Genomic DNA, 21,614 nt, shown 5'->3' with positions numbered 1-21,614 from the left:
GCTCGGGTGCGGTCAAGATTCGGCTCCATCCGTAACCCACCGCCGTGGCCGAGGAAGGCATTGCTGCTGGGGGTGTAACGGACGTTAATACCGCTTGACAAGAGGTGCTGAAGACCGCCCTCATCCACGATGGCCTAGCGCGTGGAATTCGCGAAGCTGCCAAAGCCCTAGACAAGCGCCAAGCCCATCTCTGTGTGCTGGCATCCAACTGTGATGAGCCTATGTATGTCAGGTTGGTGGAGGCCCTTTGTGCTGAGCACCAGATCAACCTAATTAAGGTTGATGACAACAAGAAACTAGGGGAAAGGGTCGGCCTCTGTAAAACTGACACGGAGGGAAAACCCCGTGAAGTGGTTGGTTGCAGTTGTGTGGTGGTTAAGGACTCTGGCAAAGAGTCTCAGGCCAAGGATGTCATCGAGGAATGCTTCAAACACAAGAAATGAACAAATGAACTTGACTCTTGTTCCTCAAAAAAAACAAACAAAAAAAAAAACAAGCCAAAATAAAAAAAATAAAATAAATAAAAACCAGATGTTTCATATATACTGTGCAGTCTTGAGGTTTCTGGTTTAGAAAGGAACAGGGGTCAGTTGCCAGAGTGTCCTCATCAGTGAGGGCTGGTTCTGAAAAGCAGGCCTAGATCAGAGTGCCACAAATCATGCTAGGTGCTGTTAACTCCGTGGCCAACATTTCATAATCACAGAACATTTCATAAATCCCCACTTGGGGAATGAGGAAGAATAGTAAAGGTCCTGACAAGTCCTGCAGCACTTACATTTTAATAATACCATTATCACTATTTATGAGCTCTTGGCCATCCCACACACCACAGGAAGCACTTTATATGCTTCAACTCGTTTTAATTCACTTAAATCTGCTTGACCAGGCATTTCCAAAACTCATTTCTGGGAGAGCAGGTCCTAAAGCATACAGGCGTCTCTGTAGAACCTGCTGGCCCACCCTCCCACCACTCCACAAACCCTGCTGTTGTTCACGTTTATCCATGCCAAGGGCTCAGGACAGCCAATTTCCCAATGAGAGACTTTGCCCCTGTGGAGATCAGCGTGTGCCCACAGAGGTGCCCCCCCCCCTTGGAGCCAGCTGGGAGGACCCACACGGGCACCCAAGCCCAACACAGCCACCCTGAACAACAATAACCCAAAAGAGGTGCCTCACCCCAAGATGAACACGGAAGAATCTTTTTTGAATTCATCAAGAATCTGAAAGAGAAAACAGAAGGAAAACACACACAAAATAAGAACATGAGACAAGTCAAGCCACTTCATGCACATGGACAGGGTTTTTTAATTAAACAATTATAACTGGCATGACTTGTAATATTTGAATATGACAGAAACTTAGGTAGAAGTCTTCTTCGCCCCCTTCTTAGTCTAATTCCTGAGAAGCAATCAATCTTAGTAATTTGGTAGGTTGCCTTCTAGAATCTGTTTAGTGGATATTCATTTTAATTATACCTTATCCTATCATATTACATCCATGTCTCCAAACTTTTAGCTGTGTTTTAGGCTTTATTATTCTGCTCCTCAATCATCCTGCATCATTACTATGAAAACCCACACTGTATTCCATAATACGGACATCACTGATGTTCTGCTGTTAGACCCAGCGTTACAAAGAGTGTCCATGTATCTGTGTATTTTTGCCCGGCCGCACAAAATATTTCCATTGGGTAGACAGGGAAGCACCTGGGTACGGTGTGCGCCTGTTAACTTTGACAGATTCACCAAACTCTTCTCCAAACAACTGTCCGGACCAGCGCCCCCACCAGAGAATGCATAGCCTTTTCTACGCCCTCACTGCTGCATTTCCCATCGGTAATATTGCAGCGAGCTAATTTTTCATCTTCAGATTCGAGAGAAGGAAAGAAATATTGGGCAGCTTCGGTCCTGCCCTTCATGGCCACACACACACACCCCCCATACTGTCCCTCCTTCCGGTTAGGTAGCATTACCTTAATAATTTTTAATCAGGCTATGACTGGATAAGCATTTGAGAAATTCAGGGCACAGATGGACACGTAGCCACTGGCATGTTACAAACGCTAATGATAGAACTACAACTCCCAGTCTAGACTCCCCAGTCCTTTAGCCAAACTGCCTGGAGTCCAGGATGATACAAGGAAAACCAACGTTCCAGAGAAGGTATGCACAGGCCCCTGGGAAGCATCAGGAGGTCTGCGTTGGTCTGTGCACGTATGTGTTTTTATTTCTGGAAAGATGATCTACAGCTTTAATCAGCATCTCAAAGAAATGGGTCACCCAGAAAGGTTAAGAGCCGCTTTCAGAAGAGCTCACAAGTCTCCCTTCTATTTACGTGTAACTGACAGCATAGCTATTTCTTAAATTAAAAAAAAAAAAAAAAAAAAAAAAAGAAGAAGGGATTTGGGGCAGTGCGTGCTGTTATTTGGATGTTTGGCAGTTAGATCACTAGATCGACACGGCGCTTCAGGCCAGATCCCTTCTAAACCCAAACCCCGAGACTGGTTTCCTTACACCTGGAGAAAGCCGGGTCTAGACTTATCCTCAATTATCTATGCTATGAGATCCTTAAAGCCAGTCTTTTCCTTTACTTCTTTTCAAGGAAGCACACAAAAAGCTCCACCCCATTTCAGCCAGGCAGGCAGTGGGGCCAAAGGAGGGGGTGCCCCGACTGCAGAGAGGCCTCCAGAGCCAGAAAACACGGGGAGAAACACCCCAGCTTCCCCTCTTGCACGCCTGTACCCCCATCCCTATCCGCCCATTTGCTGAACCTGCTGGCAGAACACCTGGGAATGAGTTTGTGGGAATGAGCCCCCCACAGGGCACAGAGTGGGACAGGGGGTAGACTGGAGGCAAAAAGGCAAATAGTACCAGCCTGAGGCTCACCTCTTGGGTAGCAGAAACAGAATTCACAGACGCAAGGCAATAGCGTAGGCCTGGGGGTAGGGGTGACGGGGAACCGAAGACAGAAGGCGTGAAGATTCCTGGGTGGGTGCATCCAGCATTCGCTGCAGTGAAGACTGGGGGAGGGGAGGAGTGTCACCAGGCCTCTCCCGAACATTCCAGCAGGAGATGCAAAGCAAGCTGGCAGTGAGACGGGCAAGTCCGGTGAGACACTGGCCCTGCCTGGGACGCACCAACCTTTGGACACGAAGAAATCAAAGACCCCGCCAAGGATGTGTGAGTGCAGAGACAGTGAGGTAAGAGGAGAATGAAGACAGCACAGTGTCTCAAAGCCAAGTGACGATATCCAGGAGAGAGACACCAGTGATCTACGCCATGGAGCGGGCAAAATGAAGGCCACAGGACCGACCAGTGGCTCTGTTGATGTGGAGGTCACTGGTCTTAGGAAAACATCAACTGCCGTGGGGTGAGAAGCATGGAACGTGGCTGGGGCAGGGAGGGAGGCAAGGGGGACAGCAAGGTCGACGGCGCTCCTGCAAGAGGTCACTCTACGGGGCAGAGAAATGAGGCAGCAGTCAGAGGACATGCGTCAAGGAGGGCATTCTATTGATGGAAGACAGTATAGCATGTGTTACATGCATCCCCCAAGAGATCTGTGCAAGCCCTAAGCCCCCCGCACCTGTGAACGGGACCTTATTTGGAAATAGGGTCTTTGCAGATGTGATCGAGTTAAGGCTAGGTCCTGCCGGATTACGGTGGGCCCTAGTCCAATGACTGGAGTCCTTATAAAGAGGGACACCTGGAGGCCGGCACAGACCAGGGCAAGGCGGCCACGTGATGACGGAGGCAGAGACCGGAGCGATACGTCTCCAAGGCCAGGAGCGCCCAGGACGGCCAGCTGACACCAGAAGTGGGGAGAGAGGCAAGGAGATTCTCCCCCCGAGATTTCAGTGGGAGCTGAGTGGTGTCAGCACCCTTACTGGGAGAGAACAGAGGTCTGTTTTCTTCGGCCACTTAGCTGGGGTCTGCTGCGGCAGCCCTGACAAACTAATGGCTTGTCAGGAGCTGACACGAGGCAGCCACGACCTCAGTTACCCCCGGCACCCATCCCACCCAGAAGACAGTAAAGCGAAGCCCACTTTGGCAACAAAAAACAGGCTCCGGGAGGATGAGCAGCTGTTTTCAGATGACATACCCAGAATGTCAAGGGGCCACAATTTCAGCCCCCGTCCACCTTGGTTCATCTCCAGTGGCCTTCACAGTACGTGCAAATGCACACAAAGTGAATAATGACATCCTAGCAAGGAGAGAAGAATATTCTAGATGCTACAAGGCACACAGAGTGAAGAGACAGCAATTAGATTATGTTACCATTACCGTGTAGGGTTATGTGGTCAAATTCTACTAAACCAGGATGTCGGGGGCCCCGTGTGACTCTGGGTGATGTCCTGACCCGTCTCACCCCAGCAGAGGATCAATGAGGTCAAGAGAGATGTCTGTTTTGCTAACCACTGGGCCCTCTTGGCTCAAACATTTGTTGAATGAATGCTGAAAATAATGGGTCAATTAATTTTCTCTAGGAAAAATTTAAAGGCTACGAAAAAAGTCACCTCTGACTTTTGAGTCCCAGGAGAAGAGGCAGTTACAGCTAGACAAGGGAAGGGGCCGTGCCCAAGGATGGGGACCACAGAAGCAAGAGCCCAGAGGAATCGAGGTCAAGGAGTTGAGTCTCCCCATATGGCAGGGGCACCCTCCAGGCTGTAACTCAGCCTACACATGCTGTGCTCATTTGAGCCATTTGGTTCCAGGAGGCCAAGGGGAAAGTGGCAGTGACAGAAAAAGCTAACCAGAGGGTCACTGCCGACGTGTGCACGGTGGGTCCTTCTCCCTCCTCGCTGCCAATTCGAATAATGTACCACATTCCCTGTCCCTGGAAGCCTCAGCCAGCATACCATCACAGAATGTGACTCACTTGTCATACGCTCACACCCATGTAAAACTCAGAAGAATAAACATTAGTCTTTCTACCAAAAGTATAATCCCAGGTATAATCGTAGAAGCTTTGCAGGCATTTCAATTATCTTTTTCTTTGTACGTGCGTCTTACTTTTAAGTAATAGACAAAACACTACTTTGCTTATAATACCATTTATTCAAACATCAGAAATGAATTTCCTATCAAGTGCTGCCCGGTCATCTGCTTCAATACGGTGAGCGGTCAGAGGACACTCTGGGAAAGCCACCGATTCTGACCGAGATGGTCTTTCTGAAGCAGGACAGAGAGCGGGAGCACCAAAGGTCAGCGCTTCCTTCCCCCGTGTGGCATTCTGCCTCATGAAAGGCTGTTCTGAGGGCCAGCTGTGTGCAGGACACTCTGTGGGGTGACCGCTATCTCTGAGCCCTTTTAACCCTCTCACCGAGCCTGGAGGATGGGCGCCGTCACCCCCAAACAACAGACAAGACTGAGGGTGTGGACACTTAAGGCTGCTCTCAGCTACAAGTAACACTAAGGGAAGATTACTGCCACCTTAAAAAAAATTACAGCTGTTTTCTAGAACAGGCAAACAAGCAAGAGAGGATGCCTGCATTCAGACCCCGTGGGGATGGTAATGGGCGGGAGGAGGCAGTGAGTGCTTGTTTGCTGGTACCCTGCACGGGTGGGAGGGTACTTGTTCTCTGACTGGCACGGGACACAGTTTGTGTGATTACTACTTGTGAGCCGCTGGAGAGCAACTTCAAATCTTGGGTTTATGGGAACCCTTGGTGGACAGGCTTTGAAGACGGCCTTAGGATGTCCTCCTCCCTCCAGCCCTGCATTATCCCTGCCACTTGCAAAAGGCATGGGTGCACGCGATTACACGTCTATGACTACATGATGATGCCGTATACGAGTGAGCAACTGTCTTGCCAGCTTTGGGGAAGCCAGCAGCCATGTAGGCGAGCCCCATCCCTCAGGGAGCTGTGGGTGGCTTCTGGACAACAAGGAACTGAACCCTCAATCCTACACCTGTAAGGAACTAAAGGTTCCACAACTTCATGGGCTTGGAAGCAGATCTTTTCCCACTTGAGTCTCAGATGAGACCACAGCCCCCAGCTAAAATCCCATGAGACCCCAGAGCAGAGAATCCAGCCAACGCATGCCAGAATGCCTGAGCCCCAGAAACTGCATCATACGTGATATTGCTATCTGGCTAACGAGGAACCGTAGCACATTTCCGAAGGAATCTACTGGAGGGTCCAGAGGATGCATCGTCTGAAAGGGCAGGGCGTAAAAACAGACAGATAAACAGCAACCTGAACGCCACTCCCCACCGAGGTGAAACTCAAGTCCCGGACCAACAGCAGGAAGGAAACCAGCCAGCTGTCCTCGCTGATGATGCCTGATGCCCCACCATCACTGACCAAGGGGGACTTCGCTTGTCTGGTGGGGAGGCAGCAAGGCAGCAGTTACAAAGCTGGGTATTAAAGCATTTAAGGAAGAAACAATACGACGCTGGGTTTGCTTCAACATCATCTGAGCAGAGGGAAGTGGGCAAGGGCAAGATGAAACCCGATGGCCATGAGCTGATCATCGCTAAAGCTGTGATGGTCCACAGAGGGTTCGCATACCTTTGCCTCTGCTTATACGTGTTTGACATTCCCTTTCATGAGAACATTTTAAAAATTAAAAAAGCCGTGTCAGTGGCTGGGCACTGAAGTCGGGCAGAGGAGCGTTCAAATCCTAGCTGTATAACCTCCAGCAAGTAGCTTCCCTGAGCTTCAGTTTCTTCATCTGTAAAATGGGGCTAATAATGGTAGGTCTTGCACAGTTGGGAAGAGGATTAAGAGCACGCACAGCACTTAGCACAGCACCCAGCGTGTAGTTCACACTTAGGAAAGGTTCGCTAAGGATCTTTTTTTATAACATTGTTAGTATAACCTAGTTAGAGGCCCATCACCCGGGGAAACACATGGGATTAACTTTCTTCTCTTCCTGCTGCTACCCAAATTTTAGAAGCTTTGAGTCTTGACAGCAGCGATGTAAGCAGGTGGTTAGACACAAGGAGGAACTGGTTACCCCAAGCTGGAAACCTACAGGTACTGCTGAGCACGAACCCACTCCTGGGTCTAGGCTTGGGGGTTGTCCATCACCCTAAACAGCCCTATCTCCCCAGAAGAGCCTAGGAAATCCAGCTGAGCCTGTAAGAGCATATATCTATTGCTTTTCTCTCCTCTGTGCAGCCAGCAAGGAGCCCAGGAAGTAAATTATATGCTAACAGTAGGGGAGGGGCATTTACCTACACAAGAGTTAGTGAGGTTTCTCAAGCTGGCCACTATCTATCAAGCTTGGGGTTTTGTTATTCAAATTCCAAGCCAGTTATACCCTCCAGTGGTGGAGATCAAGTGGTGGGGCCTGGTAGGCAAGGTAAATTAGCAGAGAGAAATGGGTGGTGGGTGAGAGCTGGGGCAAACCAGAGAATGCACGCTTCCTTTCTACTCATACATCCCCGTGGGGAACTCAGGAAAGACCCAGAGATAGCCAGATGTCCATTTTTTTTTAAAGCAACAGAAAAATCTAGATATTAATATGAAACTTCTTGAGTTTTAAATGTAGGCAATTCATTTCAAGAAACACTTAAACCATTAGGCCAAGTACAACAGAATGCAGGCTGAAGGTGGCGTTCTGGCCAACAGAAGCCAGCCTCTGGTACAGATGGGGCGTCTCCCCACCCAAAACCGGGCAATCAAAGACACCCCCAGAGGATTCAGGGATTCTGCAGAAATCAGACTCAACTTTCTTTCTCCTCCTTCTCCCTCTCAAACACACACACACACGCATTAGCCTTAAAAAGGGACATTAACAACAGTGCAGGTTGAATTAAGTCTCAGGTGGAATTTTATCACAGTGGAAACAGACCGCCAGCAGGCTAACCTGCTGGGCAGATTAACCTGCGGGCAGATTAAACAGCTTTTGTGCAAACCTTGTTCTCAAGCTTCGCCTGCCGTCCGTCTGATGAGACAGCATCCTGAAATTTCAAGGCAACTGACTATAAAAACAATTGTTTGCAACTACTTATCTGGAGTGAATCAAGCTTCTTCTCAATCCTGGTCAACTGCAGACAATTGCTATCTCCAATTGTCATTCTGGATTTCACTTGTGCATTGTCATCAAAGGTTTTCACTGTTCTCAAGAACTGATTATAAATCAAAGTTACAGATTTTGGCCTAAGAAGTGTTTTGATCAGCTTGTATGCAGTTTTTAAAAAAAATTTTTGTAATGTTTATTTATTTTTGTGAAAGAGAGAGAGAGAGAGCATGAGTTGGGGAGAGGCAGAGAGAGAGGGAGACACAGAATCCGAAGCAGGCTCCAGGCTCTGAGCTGTCAGCACAGAGCCCGACACGGGGCTCAAACTCACAAACCGCGAGATCATGACTTGAGCTGAAGCCAGACACTTAACCCACTAAGCCACCCAGGCGCCCCAGCTTTTTTTTTTTAAGGTTTCATATAAAAAAGGGGAACAGGGTGCCTGGGGGGACTCAGGCCGTTGAGCATCTGACTGTTGACTTCAGCTCAGGTTATGATCTCACAGGTTGTGAGTTTGAGCCCCACATCGGGCTCTGTGCTAGCAGTGTGAGGCCTACTTGGGATGCCGTCTCCCTCGCTCTCTGTCCCTCCCCTGCTTGCTCTCTATCGCTTTCTCAAATAACAATACAAAAAAACTTAAAAAAATAGGAGGAGGAAAGTTATATAATTTTTAAAGTTTTATAAGCAACGGCTTGATTGAATACCTTTATTTTATAAAGGTGGCTGAGTGAAAGAGAAAAAGTTGTCTTTCCTCAAAATCACCTGGTCAGCCAAGGCCAATTTAGGGGCTGACATCCGGGTCTTTCAATCCCCAAAGCTTATAGTCTTCCTACTCTCCTTGGCAAATCAAGAAGTAATATATGAAAACAACCCCAGTGAAGTAGAATTTTTTTACTCTATTAAAGAATGTATTTTTTCCCAATGTAGGCAGACGGCCAGCAGTCACCCAACAGAAAGCCTCACCCTGTGCCCACCTGCAGGCCTGCATGCAGAAGGCAATTAATAAGTGTCTTCTCATGATTTTCATGCTCATCACTTAAAAATGCCTGCACTCTTGACTGCCCCACCCCCAGCCCTCATTCAGTGCTCCCTAGAGCCCGGTGGGAATCCCCGCCCCCATTACACAGATAAGAGACTGAGGCTGAGAATCGTGCGTGGCCAGCCCCAGATCACACAGCTCATAGGAGAAACCAGATCCTCTGGCTCCAAGTCCTATGTTCTCCCTGCTTTGGACCCACCCTTGCTACCTGCAAAGCCCTTTTCCAACAACCTCCTGTTTGCGGGATGAGTGCTGCCTGCCAGGCACTGTGCTCCATGCACTGCAATGAACAATCCTTCTTTTTAAGCTCTACGCTTTATGGGATTTTTTAAAATGTATGTTTGAGAGAGAAAGAGAGAGAGAGAGCAGGGGAGGGGCAGAGAGAGACAATCTCAAGCAAGTTTTACCCTGCCAGCACAGAGCCTGATGCGGGGCTCGATCCCACGAACCTCGAGATCATGACCTGAGAAGAAACCAAGAGCTGGATGCTTAACCAGCTGACGCCCCCAGACGCCCCTATGGGACTCTCTTTTTATTGCAAAAGTAATGTACTCCTTGGAATGAGTCAGAAAGAACAGAGGTATGCAAAGAAAAATTCAGTGATCTCTCCTGCCCATCCTCCTAAACCCCTTCAGTGCATACACGAAATCAACATTAAACATAAAAACACACATAGACATATGGAGGGGGATTACTCTAGGCAGATTTTGGTTTTGTTTTTTATCAGACCTGGTTCCTCATGTGAATCTGCTGCTGGTTTTGCTCACAAAACACCATGAACATCCTTCCAGATCGACACACACACAGATTCAGGCTTCATAATCAGCTGCATGATGCTGTGTGCGATGGATGGACCACAGTTTACTCAGCCATTTCTCTCCTGAGAAGCATGCAGAAGGCTCCCAGCTATTTTGCTGGCATAAATAATGCTGCAATAAACACTCTACCACTCAATTCCTAGATCCCAGTGCCCTTATTTGTCTAAAACAGAGTCCCCAAAATGCCACCGTCAGGTCAAAATGTATGCACATCTTATTTTAAAATGGCATATTATCCGAATAAAAAATTATTCTCATTAAAAAATGAATAAAAGCATAAAAAGAAGGAACACACACATAATCCCTCTACCCAGAGATGGTTACTCTTCATAATTTGATACATTTCCTTTGCAGAATGAGATCATGCAGTGGAGTTAACTGAACTTAATAGGCTCAGATTAAATTCCAACCAGGCTTGTCACATTCCCACCAGGAAGGTATGAGAGAGCCATTTCCCCCCGCTCCGATTTCCCCACAGCTCTCTCACGCCAACCTAACGGACACAAACAGTGCGTCGCAGCCACTCCCACGGTCTACTTCCTTGACTAGAAGGGACACTCAACGCTTCTCGTGGGTTTCTTAGGAGCGTGCTGGACTTTGACACACAGGGGAAACGAAAACATCATTGATCATTTGCCCAAGAATCGTCTTACCGACTTTTGCTGCTCAAACATAAGATTTTTATAGAAAAGGTGGAACTGCTCAAAGCTGAGTTCATCTTTGTGAGCGCCGATTTCCTGTAAATTAAAAGAAAAAGTAACCACTCGGTCTCTAAGGTTCCCTACAAGAACACCGCTCCACTATTAACAGGCAGGACCGCCCTTCGACAGCACTGGCTGAAAGCAAACTCGCAGTCTTCTGAAGTCAAACTGTTCACAGGTTTCCGAATTTATCTGCCTAGAGAACATAACCACCAGGAGTCCCACCAGGTAAGACCCTGGCCTCGAACCCCAAAATAAAAGAGTCTCGGCCAGAATCCCAAGGGTAGTAATACTTTGTGGGGGCAGGAGACATTTCCAAATCTAGACCTAGAGCAGAGTCCGTACATATAGGTCATTCTAAAAGCCAGGGAAAACTAACCAGGCCTTTGGACTTAAGAAAGAGTTCAACTCCAAGGCTTGTCCCCTGAACTGCTTAATGGCTTTGGGTCATTTACTTGAACCTTTCAGACCCTCAGTTTCTTCATCTCTAAAATGGGAAAACTACCACTACCCTCCCTAGGACTTCCCTGAAACCAAATCAGTAAGGTCTACGTATCGCCTGCTCAGTAAAGGCTTGATAAAGAGCCAGGTTCCAGGGGGCTGCCTGGGTGGCTCAGTCGGCTGAGCGTCTGACTCTTGGTTTGGGCTCAGGTCATGATCTCATGGTTCATGGCCTCAGGCCTCATGTCGGGCTCCACGCTAACAACAGGGAGGCTACTTGGGATTCTCTGTCTCCCTCTCTCTGTGCCCCTCCAGGGAGCTCGCGCTCTCTCTCTCTCTCAAAATAAATAAATGCATTTTTTAAAAATATAAAGACTCCTGGGGCGCCTGGGTGGTTCAGTTGGTTAAGGGTCCGACTTCAGCTCAGGTCATGATCTCGCGGTCCGTGAGTTCGAGCCCCGCGTCGGGCTCTGGGCTGATGGCTCAGAGCCTGAAGCCTGCTTCCGATTCTGTGTCTCCCTCTCTCTCTGCCCCTCCCCCGTTCATGCTCTGTCTCTCTCTGTGTCAAAAATAAATAAAACGTTAAAAAATATATATATATAAAGATTCCTATGATGCGGTCATCAATGGTGAATGCTTCTCCCACCTCTGTTTCGGCCTTCTTAGAATAGTTGGAATGTTTTAGGCAGGTCAAAAGATGGCTTGAGAGCCATAAGGTGGGTTAACACTTCCAAGAGCTCACTGGTACTGAAATGAATGCACATTCTTGGCTAAGGAAGCCTATACCTGGGGCTGCCACTGACAAGGCCGTGTGAGTCCTGCAATCGGGACCAGCGGAATGGAGAGTCACTGGGCTCCATGACAAGGGTCGGGACCTCTCAGAGCACCACAAAGGGTGCCTACCCATCACCTCCGTTCTTATGCACTCAAGAAAGCCCCCCCGCCCTACTCTACACCCCCACTCTTAGAGTCACCACCTGCCACAGATCTACCAACAGCTCCATTATGCAAGAACATAAACAAACTAAGTGATGGCAGGGAGCAGGGGTGGATGGGAAGTGGGGGGATGGGCAGAGAAGAGCTAACTCCAAGTATGTTGGGAGGACTTGCATACAAAATGCCACATCCCTGACAACCTATTTAAGGAAACTTCCATGATAGTTTCAAAACAAAACAAAACAAAACAAAACAAAACAAAACAAAACAAAAAAACCCACGTGTTCAACATTACTTGAAGGAAAGCAGGCTGTGCGATGGTGAGGGAAAGGGAAGGCTATACCGTGGGAACATCCCAAGTCAAGCAGCTCAGCAAACGTGGTCCTCAAGGAGGATGTTGTCTGCTAGGATTGCAAACATGGGCCTACGACCTCCAAGGGGTCCCTCTGTCTCAACTGAGACAGAGGAATCAGGAGGTGAAGGATTCTCCTGGGCACCATTCAGCGGGGCTCAAAGGCTAAGCGACCCTAAATTCACAAAATCACCACGCCAAGCCACGAAACTTACCACAAACTTATCTTTGAGGAACTTGGCACTGTTCACTTTGAAGTTGACCAAGGGCAAGATGGTCTTCAGCTCCCGGAGGGTGATGCTGCAAAAGAAGGAAACCCCAGCTCTATCCACCTCGAGGGGCTTCAACGGTAGAGGGAGCGGCTGTTCCCATCTACTGCACCCTCAGGAGCCCCGTGAGAAGACGGGCCGGACACAAGAGAACTTGGGCTCAAGGGGGCTGATGCCACGATGTGCAAGGCTGGTCTCCACACTTCAGGGATGGCCGTGGACTGAGGTCACTTAAGAGATTCACAGGGTGAGCAGAACATGGTATCAGGTGCCCAGAAAGCTTTGCAGATAGGAAATGTCCCAGGGGTTCAAACGAAGGGCAGATCGATGAAGGCCAGAGGGCGAGGGGGAAGGAGCTGACCTTATTCAAGCACCTGCGATGTGCCAGGCAATAATGTTACCTAACCCCTCACTACACTTGACCCCTCAACGCAGTAAGCATCACCCACCCTCAGGGTTCAGAACAGGCCACGGGGTGGTGTTTGAGGGGGAAGGGCACACTGCTCGAGGTCAGAGCTGGGTGACGGCAGAGCTTGGGTTTGAATCAAATCCCAAAACGTACAGTAATCTGGACCACATCACAGAAATCTTCATGCATGTTTTTTGCTAGGCCAGGTGGCAAGTTCAGGTTCAGAGCCAAGAAAGGGAGAGCGCATTCCGAGCAAAGGAAATAACCATACTGGGGACACCTGAGTGGCTCAGGCAGCTCAACATCCGACTTCAGCTCGGTTCATGATCCTGTAATTCGCAGGTTCGAGCCCCACTTTAGACTCTATGCTGACGGCTCAGAGCCTGGAGCCTGCTTCGGATTCTGTGTCTCCCTCTCTCTGTGCCCCTCTCCTGCTCACACTCTGTTTCCCTCCTTCTCAAAAATAAGTAAAACATTAACAAAAATTGTTTTTTTAAAAAAGAAATAACCATACTGGGGCACCTGGTGACTCAGTCGGTCAAGCGTCCAACTCTTGATTTCGGCTCAGGTCATGATCTCAGGGTTCCTGAGTTCAAGCCCCAGATCAGGCTTTGTGCTTACAGTGCAAAGCCCACTTGAGGTCTTCTGTCCCCCTCTCTCTCTGCCCCTCCCCTGCTCGCGTGCTTTGTCTCTCAAAAAATAAAACGTTTCAAAAGTAAAAAAGAAATAACCGTGCTAGCAATAATAACAGCAGTGATGGCTGAAACCGAAATAGCGCATACTCAACGCTAGGCACCATTCCAGGGGACAGGGACACACACACTCATTCGATGCCCTGCCACCTTACGAGGCCCACACCGTTAGCACCTCCATATTCCAGCTGAAGAAACAGGCTCAGAGAGGCTGGGCGCTGGGACGTGGAGGACGTGAACTCCAGGGCAGCTGCCTGTAACCACCGCACGTTACTTCCCCTCTGGGAACAGCATGAAGGGTGGGGAGGTATACGGGGTTAGGGTGGTGGGTCAAGGGCATGAGATCTAGACCCCTGTGGCCGCAGAGCCGGGCGTCTGGCAGAGTGAGAGACGGTGGTCCGGGGGAGCTGTTGGTGTGGTCAACAAAAACTGCTCTGTGTTCTGGAGACGTCAGGCTGGACAGGGCTGTGCACGGCCAAGGAAGGAAGCCTGCCCAGGATGTGGGCAGAAAATGGCCCAGTTTCCCCAACGCTGCCAACTCGGCCTCTGCCGGTACATCCGGAAGGAAGCAGCACGTTCTACTCAGCAGCTGCCCCTGGAGGCGACTACATGGGACGCTGGCCATCTCAGTGTCCCCATGGCCAGCCGTTTTACCTCTAGTCTAACAGCCCCCCTAACATCAGACTCCTTTACCTGCAAGATGCTTCCCTACCCCCCACTACTCCAGGGCCTGCACCGAGGGCTTTCCCAGAGACACTGAGAGCACCCATGTCAGGAGTGGCTGGCTGGGCACAGAATCAAGCAGGCTGCCTGAGACTCCCATCCTGACCCAGCCCCCGGGGGTGTCCGGGAAGAACCCGGCCAGGGCAGGATGAACAGAGAAGAGCAGCAGGGGCTGGCACCACGAGAGGGGACAGGGAGGGGGTCTGGTCAAGCTGGTGTCCCTGCAGCACTCATCCAGGATCAAGGAAGAGGTCAGAGTCCCCTTGGGGACCCAGAACCTCGAGGCAGAAACAGGGCCAAGAACCCTCCCCACATCAGGCACCAACACAGGGGGGCTGGGAGCCAATGGAGCAAATACAGGGTCTGGGGTAAGGAGACACTGAGCAACGGGGCATCTGAATCCACCGGCTGTGGAAGTCCCACCTTACCGCACAACAGGTGAACCCCCAGGTAAAGGGGGGGGCAAAGAGCTTCTTTGGGCCCCCGTGCCGGGACTTTGCCACCCCACTCCCCTCCCCACACTCCCACCCCCATCCCCGGGCCCGTGGCTGTGCACTGCAGAGCCTGACCATGAGCAAGAACAAGCACGGAGACTCCCCAGCTGCTGGAGGGGAGGAACCCAGCAGCCCCAACTTCACCGCTCTCCCCGTCTGGGACTTGTCATGAGATGAAGAGTGCGCCTCACCAGGGTTACATCCAGCATGCAATGACTAGTCAGTCAGAGTGAGCAGCTCTCTGATGACCTCAATGGAGGACGGCTCTACAGGCCGTGCTTGTGACCATGGCAGCCCATCTCCTTCTACCCCCTCCACACCCACAGGTGTCCGTCCACCCCCACACCCACCCCAGAAAGCTTCCCACACACAAACCCACGTTTTAGACTCTGCTTCCTACAGGCTCGGCCAGTGACAGCCGGTTGGGAACCAGGGCGATTCCTTTGGAGAGGGAAGACTAGACATGATCCCCGCCATGGGCCACAAAGGGCCCTCCGTCTTCCCTGGAAGACATCACTCTACCATGGTGGCATCTTCCCTTGTCGGCCTGGCACGGTCCCAGCTCCTACAGCAGCGCATCCCAGCAGCCCTTACCATGCTGCCCGGGGTTTGCAGCCCCAGGAAACTTATCTGCCCCCCTGAGGCTGGATCAACATCTCCACCACCCTAGGCTTCTTAGAGCAAGAAGGACAATAATAAGCCTATGTCGTGCCCAACCTAAGTCAGGCACCGCCTAAATGCTTTTCACATACCGACCCACTGAAACCTCACACCAGGAACTATTCTCTCTCTTCTACAGACAGATTAGAGAGCTAAGGCACAGAGAAATTAAGTAATTCACCCAAACTCACACAACCAGTAAGTGTCCAAGCAGAGATTCAAACCTCACCACCGTCCAACTTTCTATGATGATGGAAATGTTCTAGATCTGCGCTGTGCAATGTAGCAGCCGCTACCCACATGTGGCTACTGGCCATCTGAAATGTGCCTAGCATGACCGAGGAACTAAAATTTTACTCTTATTTAATTTTAATTAATTTAAATAGCCACACGTAGCTAGGGGGCGCCATACTGGACAGAGCAGCTCTAGAAGCTTGGTTGTCCAGGTAGGGTCCCTAGACCAGCGCCACCAACATCAGCTGGGAGTTTGTTCGAAATGCAAATTCTTGAGCCCCAGGCCAGACCTAGTGAAGGAGAATCTGTGCAGGGGAGACTGCACACCTAAGGCTAACGCCCCGCTCCCCCAGGACGTCCCAATGTGCTGGGACCACAATGTTAACTGCCTGGTAGCTATCTGCATGCCTGCTGACGGACAGACCTGGACCCACACACCTGCCCCCCACCTGCAACCCCTGCCCCCTTCTGCCTCCTGAAGACCTAACACAGTCTGCCCTCTGTCCCTGCCAGCATGAAGAATAAAGCGCAGCATTCAGCCTGTGCAAATCCAACGTCATATACCAAGGGGCAAAAGGCAAAGGAGGGAAAGAAATGTCCACAGGCGACAATCTGCTACCAGCCCTTGAGGCTGCTATCCGTCTGTGGGACTCAGAGCCTGTGACCCTCACACCTGGTAACACAATTCCAGGGGCCCTCAAGGAAGGCTCAGGGGGTTTTCTCAAGGTATATTTAAAAAAAATTTTTTTTAATGTTAATTTCTCTTTGAGAGAGACAGCGAGCAAGCACGCATGTGTGCACGCTGGGGAGGGGCAGAGAGAGAGGGAGACACAGAATGGGAAGCAGGCTCCGGGCTCCGAGCTGTCAGCACAGAGCCTGATGCAGGGTTCAAACCCACCAACTGTGAGATCATGACCTGAGCCGAAGTCGGTCACTTAACCAACTGAGCCACCCAGGCACCCCTCAAGGTATATTTTGACCACAGAAATTTCCCCCTTTTGCACCAACCTCAGAACATAATTCCCAGGTAAGAGACAACTCAACTCTAAAGGCTCAAAGATGGACTGGGGCTGGGTCTCTAAAAATCTAGCCAAGAGTTATGGTGAAAGCACTAACACCTTTGACTCAGTGTCCCCAGGCCTGGAAATGTCTTAAGGAACTCTTTCAAAGCTAGAACGTTCCATCTGCTCAATGTTATGTGTAGGAATAAAAGGTAGAACTTTCATCCAACAAACACTAGGAACACCAAACCAGTCAGACCTCTGACCTCAAGGAGCCTCCACCAACGTGAGCAGCAACTAGAAGGGAGGACTCAAGAAAAGCGGAGCACGTCCGCCCGATGGGGACTAGGCAGCCATGACACAAGGCTAAGAATCCTACAGAGACCCAAAAAATGCTTCTTATGAGCGTTATGTCATAGGTTCACTCTGAAGACAACTGGGTGAAAATGTGAACCTAAGGAAGAACTGGACATAAATGACACACAAAAGACAACTTTTCAAACCAAGTGTCACCTTTCCATTGGTTGATTCCTAATGTAGGCACTGACATCATGTTCCTGAAGAGGTGAAATGAAACATGTATGTTCTTACGGTTTAACACGAGGCGAAGTCAGTTTAACTCTCCCCTCCTTCAGGGTGGGCTGGACTCAAGAGATTTAGTCCCCAAGAACAGGGTTGGGGATGACTTTACAAAGGAGAAATCTTCCGACACCACCTTGGCCAGGTGATTAAGCACTGCATGGCCGCGGATGAGCCGCACCGGGAGCACACACTACTCAATGTGATAGAACGAACGAGAACTTCACCTCTGTGGTACTCTTCCCCAACACCCGCAGCCAAAGCCTACCTGTCACTCCAGCCTAATCACGACAAAAAGGTCAGACCAACACGAACCAAGGGCTGTACTACAACATACCTGAGATGTGCTGCTCAGAAGTGTCAAGGTCAGGAAAGACTGAGAAATGGTCACGGACCAGAGGAGACCAAGGGACAGAACAACGAAGTGTAACGTCGGGCCCCTGGAATGGATCTCGAACCAGGAAAAGGACATCAGTGGGAAAACACTGAGCTCCAAATAAAGTCCAGGGCTCAGTTCTGAGTCACATACCAATGCTGGTTTCTTAGTTTTGACAAATACATCATGACGAGGCGTGATGTGAGCATTAGAGAAAGCGGGAGGAGGATTTGGGAACTCCCTGTAAGATCTTTGCAACTTTCCTCTAAATGAAAAATTATTCCAAAATTTAGAAATTACAAAAGAAAAGGATACAAGATCGTGCGTGCAATTAGATTTTGATAAAGTCAAATGAGTAAGTAAAAAGAAGCTGAAGATGAAAATCTACTGAAAAAAAATTATAGCTGGAGTTAACAGTGCTTACCATTTAATATCCAATTTATACTTTTTTTTCTAGTTTTCAGTATTTATAAAGTTTCCTAGAACTAATAGGAGTTACTTTCATATTTTTTTGAAAATTCGCTTTTTCAAAGGTAATTATAAATAATTTTTTAAAAAATCACTTTTTCGGGGCACCAGCATGGCTCAGTCATTTAAGCGTCCAACTTCAGCTCAGGTCATAATCCCATGGTTTGCGGGTTTGAGCCCCGTGTCAGGCTCTGTGCTGACAGCTCAGAGCCTGGAGCCTGCTTCAGATTCTGTGTCTCCCTCTCTCTCTCTGCCCCGCCCCTGTTCACGCTCTTTCTCTTTCTAAAGTAAATAAACATTTAAAAAAATAATAATAAAATAAAAATAAAAAATTCACTTTTTCAAAAGGTAATATAAATAACAGCATGAACATGAAAAATAAAATATTGTGTCTCAGGGTCAGTGCTTGAAAGCTGAAGAAGGACTAAAATCATGAGGTGAACTTTTGAAATGGGCAAAGGATCTGAACAGACATTTCTCCAGAGAAGACAGGCAAAACTAAAAAGCATGTGAAAAGATGCTCAACATCCCTAGTCATGAGGAAGATGCAAAGCAAAACCAAAATGAGCTACTATTTCACACCCACTAAAGTGGCTGTTATTTGAAAGAAAGGAAGGGAGGGAGGGAGGGAGGGAGGGAGGGAGGGAGGGAGGAAGGGAGGGAGTGAGGGAGGGAGGAAGGGAGGAAGGGAGGAAGGGAGGGACGGAGGGACAGAGGGAGGAAGGAAGAGGAAAGTAACTTGACAAGCAAGTGGCAAAGACTGGAGCCCTTGTGCCCTGCTGGTGGCTGTGTCAGTCTGCACCTGCCGTGGCAAACGGTAAAGCAGTTTGTCTAAGACTTGAACAGTATGGGGGGTGCCTGGGTGGCTCAGTTGGGTGAAGTGTCTGACTCTTGATTTCAACTCAAGTCACGACCTCACAGTTTCATGAGTTCGAGCCCAGCACTGGGCTCTGTGCTCTCTCTGTCTCTCTCAAAATAAATAAATAAACTTAAGGGGCGCCTGGGTGGTACAGTCAGTTAAGCACCCGACTTCGGCTCAGGTCATGATCTTGCTGTTTGTGGGTTCGAGCCCCACATGGGGCTCTGCTGTCAGCTGAGAGCCTGAAGCCAGTTTCGGATTCTGTGTCCCCTCTCGTTCGGCCCCTCCCCAACTCATGCACTGTCTCTCTCTCTCTCTTTCAAAAGTAAATAAGCATTAAAAATTATTTTAAAAATATATAAACTTAAAAAAAAAAAAAGAACAGTACTACCATTTGATTCCACAAATCCACTTCTGGAAAACGTACACAGGAACTGAAAACAGGGGCATGAACATTCACGTTCAAAGGAACCATACTCACAACAGCCAAAAGAGGAAGGTTATTAAAGTGTCCATCAACAGATGCACGGACAAACAAAACGTGGTCTGCACCTATGGCGGAATATTATGCAGCCTTAAAAAGGAAATTGTGACACCTGCTACAGGAACATGGATGAACCGTGAAGATGTCCTGAGTGAAACAAGCCAGGAAGACAAATACTGCCTAATTCCACACGTACGAAGTGCCCAGAGCAGTCACACCCCATGGAGACAGAACGGAGAAGAGAGGTGATCAGGGCGGGGGAGGAGGAGAGGGGCAGTTACCGTTCACGGGGACGGAGTTTCAGTCCCGTAAGGAGAAAAGAGCACTGAAGCCAGATGGCGGTGGATGCACAACAGCACGAATGTACTTCATCTCACAGAGGCATACGCTTAAAATGGTAGATCTTACCATAATCAAATTCAATAGTTTATAGGGCACCGGGGTGGCTCAGTCAGTCAACCGTCCGACTTCAGCTCAGGTCATGATGTCCCAGTTCGTGGGTTCGAGCCCCATGTCGTGCTCTGTGCTGACAGCTCGGAGCCTGGAGCCTGTTTCAGTTTCGATATCTCCCTCTCTTTCTCTCTTTCTCTCTCTCTCTCTCTCTCTCTCAAAAACAAATAAAACATTAACTTTTTTTTTTTTTTAAATAAGAAGTGGGGCACCTGGGTGGCTCAGTCAGTTGAGCGTCCGACTTCGGCTCAGGTCATGATGTCCCAGTTTGTGGGTTCGAGCCCCATGTCATGCTCTGTGCTGACAGCTCGGAGCCTGGAGCCTGTTTCAGTTTTGATATCTCTCTCTCTCTCTCTCAAAAACAAATAAAACATTAACATTTTTTTTAAAAAAATAAGAAGTGGGGCACCTGGGTGGCTCAGTCAGTTGAGCGTCCGACTTCGGCTCAGGTCATGATCTCACAGTCTGTGAGTTCGAGCCCCACGTCGGGCTCTGTGCTGACAGCTCTGAGCCCAGAGCCTGTTTCGGATTCTGTGTCTCTCCCTCTGACCCTCTCCCATTCGTGCTCTGTCTCTGTCTCAAAAATAAACATTAAAAAAATAATAATAAAATAAAAAAAATAAGAAGAAAAGCATCACCAAGCAGTGATGGGGGAGCCCCATCCTGGTGGCACGCCCAGCAAGCTGGGTTGCTGCAGACGAGTCAGGTCACTCCTCTTAGCCTCAGTGTCCTCATGAAATGGACCACGAGGCACCCAGCTCAGCAGTCTGAATATTCCAGAAGCCCCTGCAACTCCAAGAGCACCCTGACCACTGCAAGCCCAGTTCTCCACAAACACCAGCTGCTACCCTTTTGCCTCTGGATGCGCTCGACAGTGAACGAGGCGGGCTGGCCGAGACGAGTGCCGAGAAGCTGGGCACCGCCTGGGCCAGACGGCCTCGAGCCCGCCGCCTGCCCGGCGGTCTTTCCTTGGCTTCTGCCACTCCTTTGTTTTCCTTCAGGAAACGCCATCGGTCGTGGGCGACAGGAAGGGAGGGGAAACTGGCAGAGCAGAAGTCGGTCGCCCTGCAGCTGGCACCTCGGTCGGAATTCCTCTGGAAAAACTCCACCCGGGCCTCCCAGAACCACAGGAAAGGTGGCGTTTTCCACATGTTGACAGAGCGGCGGGGCTCTGCCCGAGGAGAGCAAAGTCGGGGAGAGTGAACGGTGAAGCCAGGAACAGGGCGTCAAGTCCAGAAACTGACTTCCTCTCTGCTGAAGGTTCTGGTCGATGGAAAGACGGACCTCTGAGCAGGAATGCATTCTGAGCGGGACAGCCAGAGGGAGGCTTCCGTGTCTTGACAAGATGGAGAGGCGGACTTCCACACCAAAGCAGCAACCCTGTACCCAGCGTGCACACAGTGAGGGCCCGGGGGGGGCTCCACCTGTCACCCCTGTGCCAAGCCCAACGATGAATCACCTCGAAGCCACACAGAAAGGAAACACGAGGGAGGCCCCACCTCGGAGGCTGAAAGAGACCAGTGTGAACAAAATCCTCTGACGCGGGGACCCCCCACCCCAGATCCACCTGCGTTAACACCAGGGCACAGCCCGGGGTGTGGGGCCACACGGTGACTGCTGGACAGGTGGACGAGGGAGGGGGGCGCAGAACACGGAGCGTGT

At 49.7% G+C, this 21,614-nt stretch overlaps 1 protein-coding gene and 1 pseudogene across 3 annotated transcripts in view; one reads left to right on the top strand and one right to left on the bottom strand.

Moving 5' to 3' along the window:
- The window catches only part of PLCG2 (phospholipase C gamma 2), a 157,924-nt gene that overhangs the window by 73,092 nt on the left and 63,218 nt on the right, over positions 1–21,614 (bottom strand). For all 3 annotated transcript variants that reach the window (XM_042968431.1, XM_042968433.1, XM_042968432.1), the window contains exons 6-8: positions 12,470–12,554; positions 10,478–10,561; positions 1,177–1,220 (exon numbers count right to left, since the gene is read on the bottom strand). In XM_042968431.1, the coding sequence (XP_042824365.1) occupies positions 1,177–1,220; positions 10,478–10,561; positions 12,470–12,554 (213 nt within the window). The remainder of the gene's footprint in view (positions 1–1,176; positions 1,221–10,477; positions 10,562–12,469; positions 12,555–21,614) is intronic.
- On the top strand, positions 36–1,166 carry LOC102968668 (annotated as a pseudogene).

This window comes from Panthera tigris, chromosome E2 (genome assembly GCF_018350195.1).
Source record: "Panthera tigris isolate Pti1 chromosome E2, P.tigris_Pti1_mat1.1, whole genome shotgun sequence".
NCBI lineage: Eukaryota > Metazoa > Chordata > Mammalia > Carnivora > Felidae > Panthera > Panthera tigris.
The sequence above is the reverse complement of the archived record's forward strand: the minus strand, read 5'-3'. Positions and strand labels throughout refer to the sequence as shown.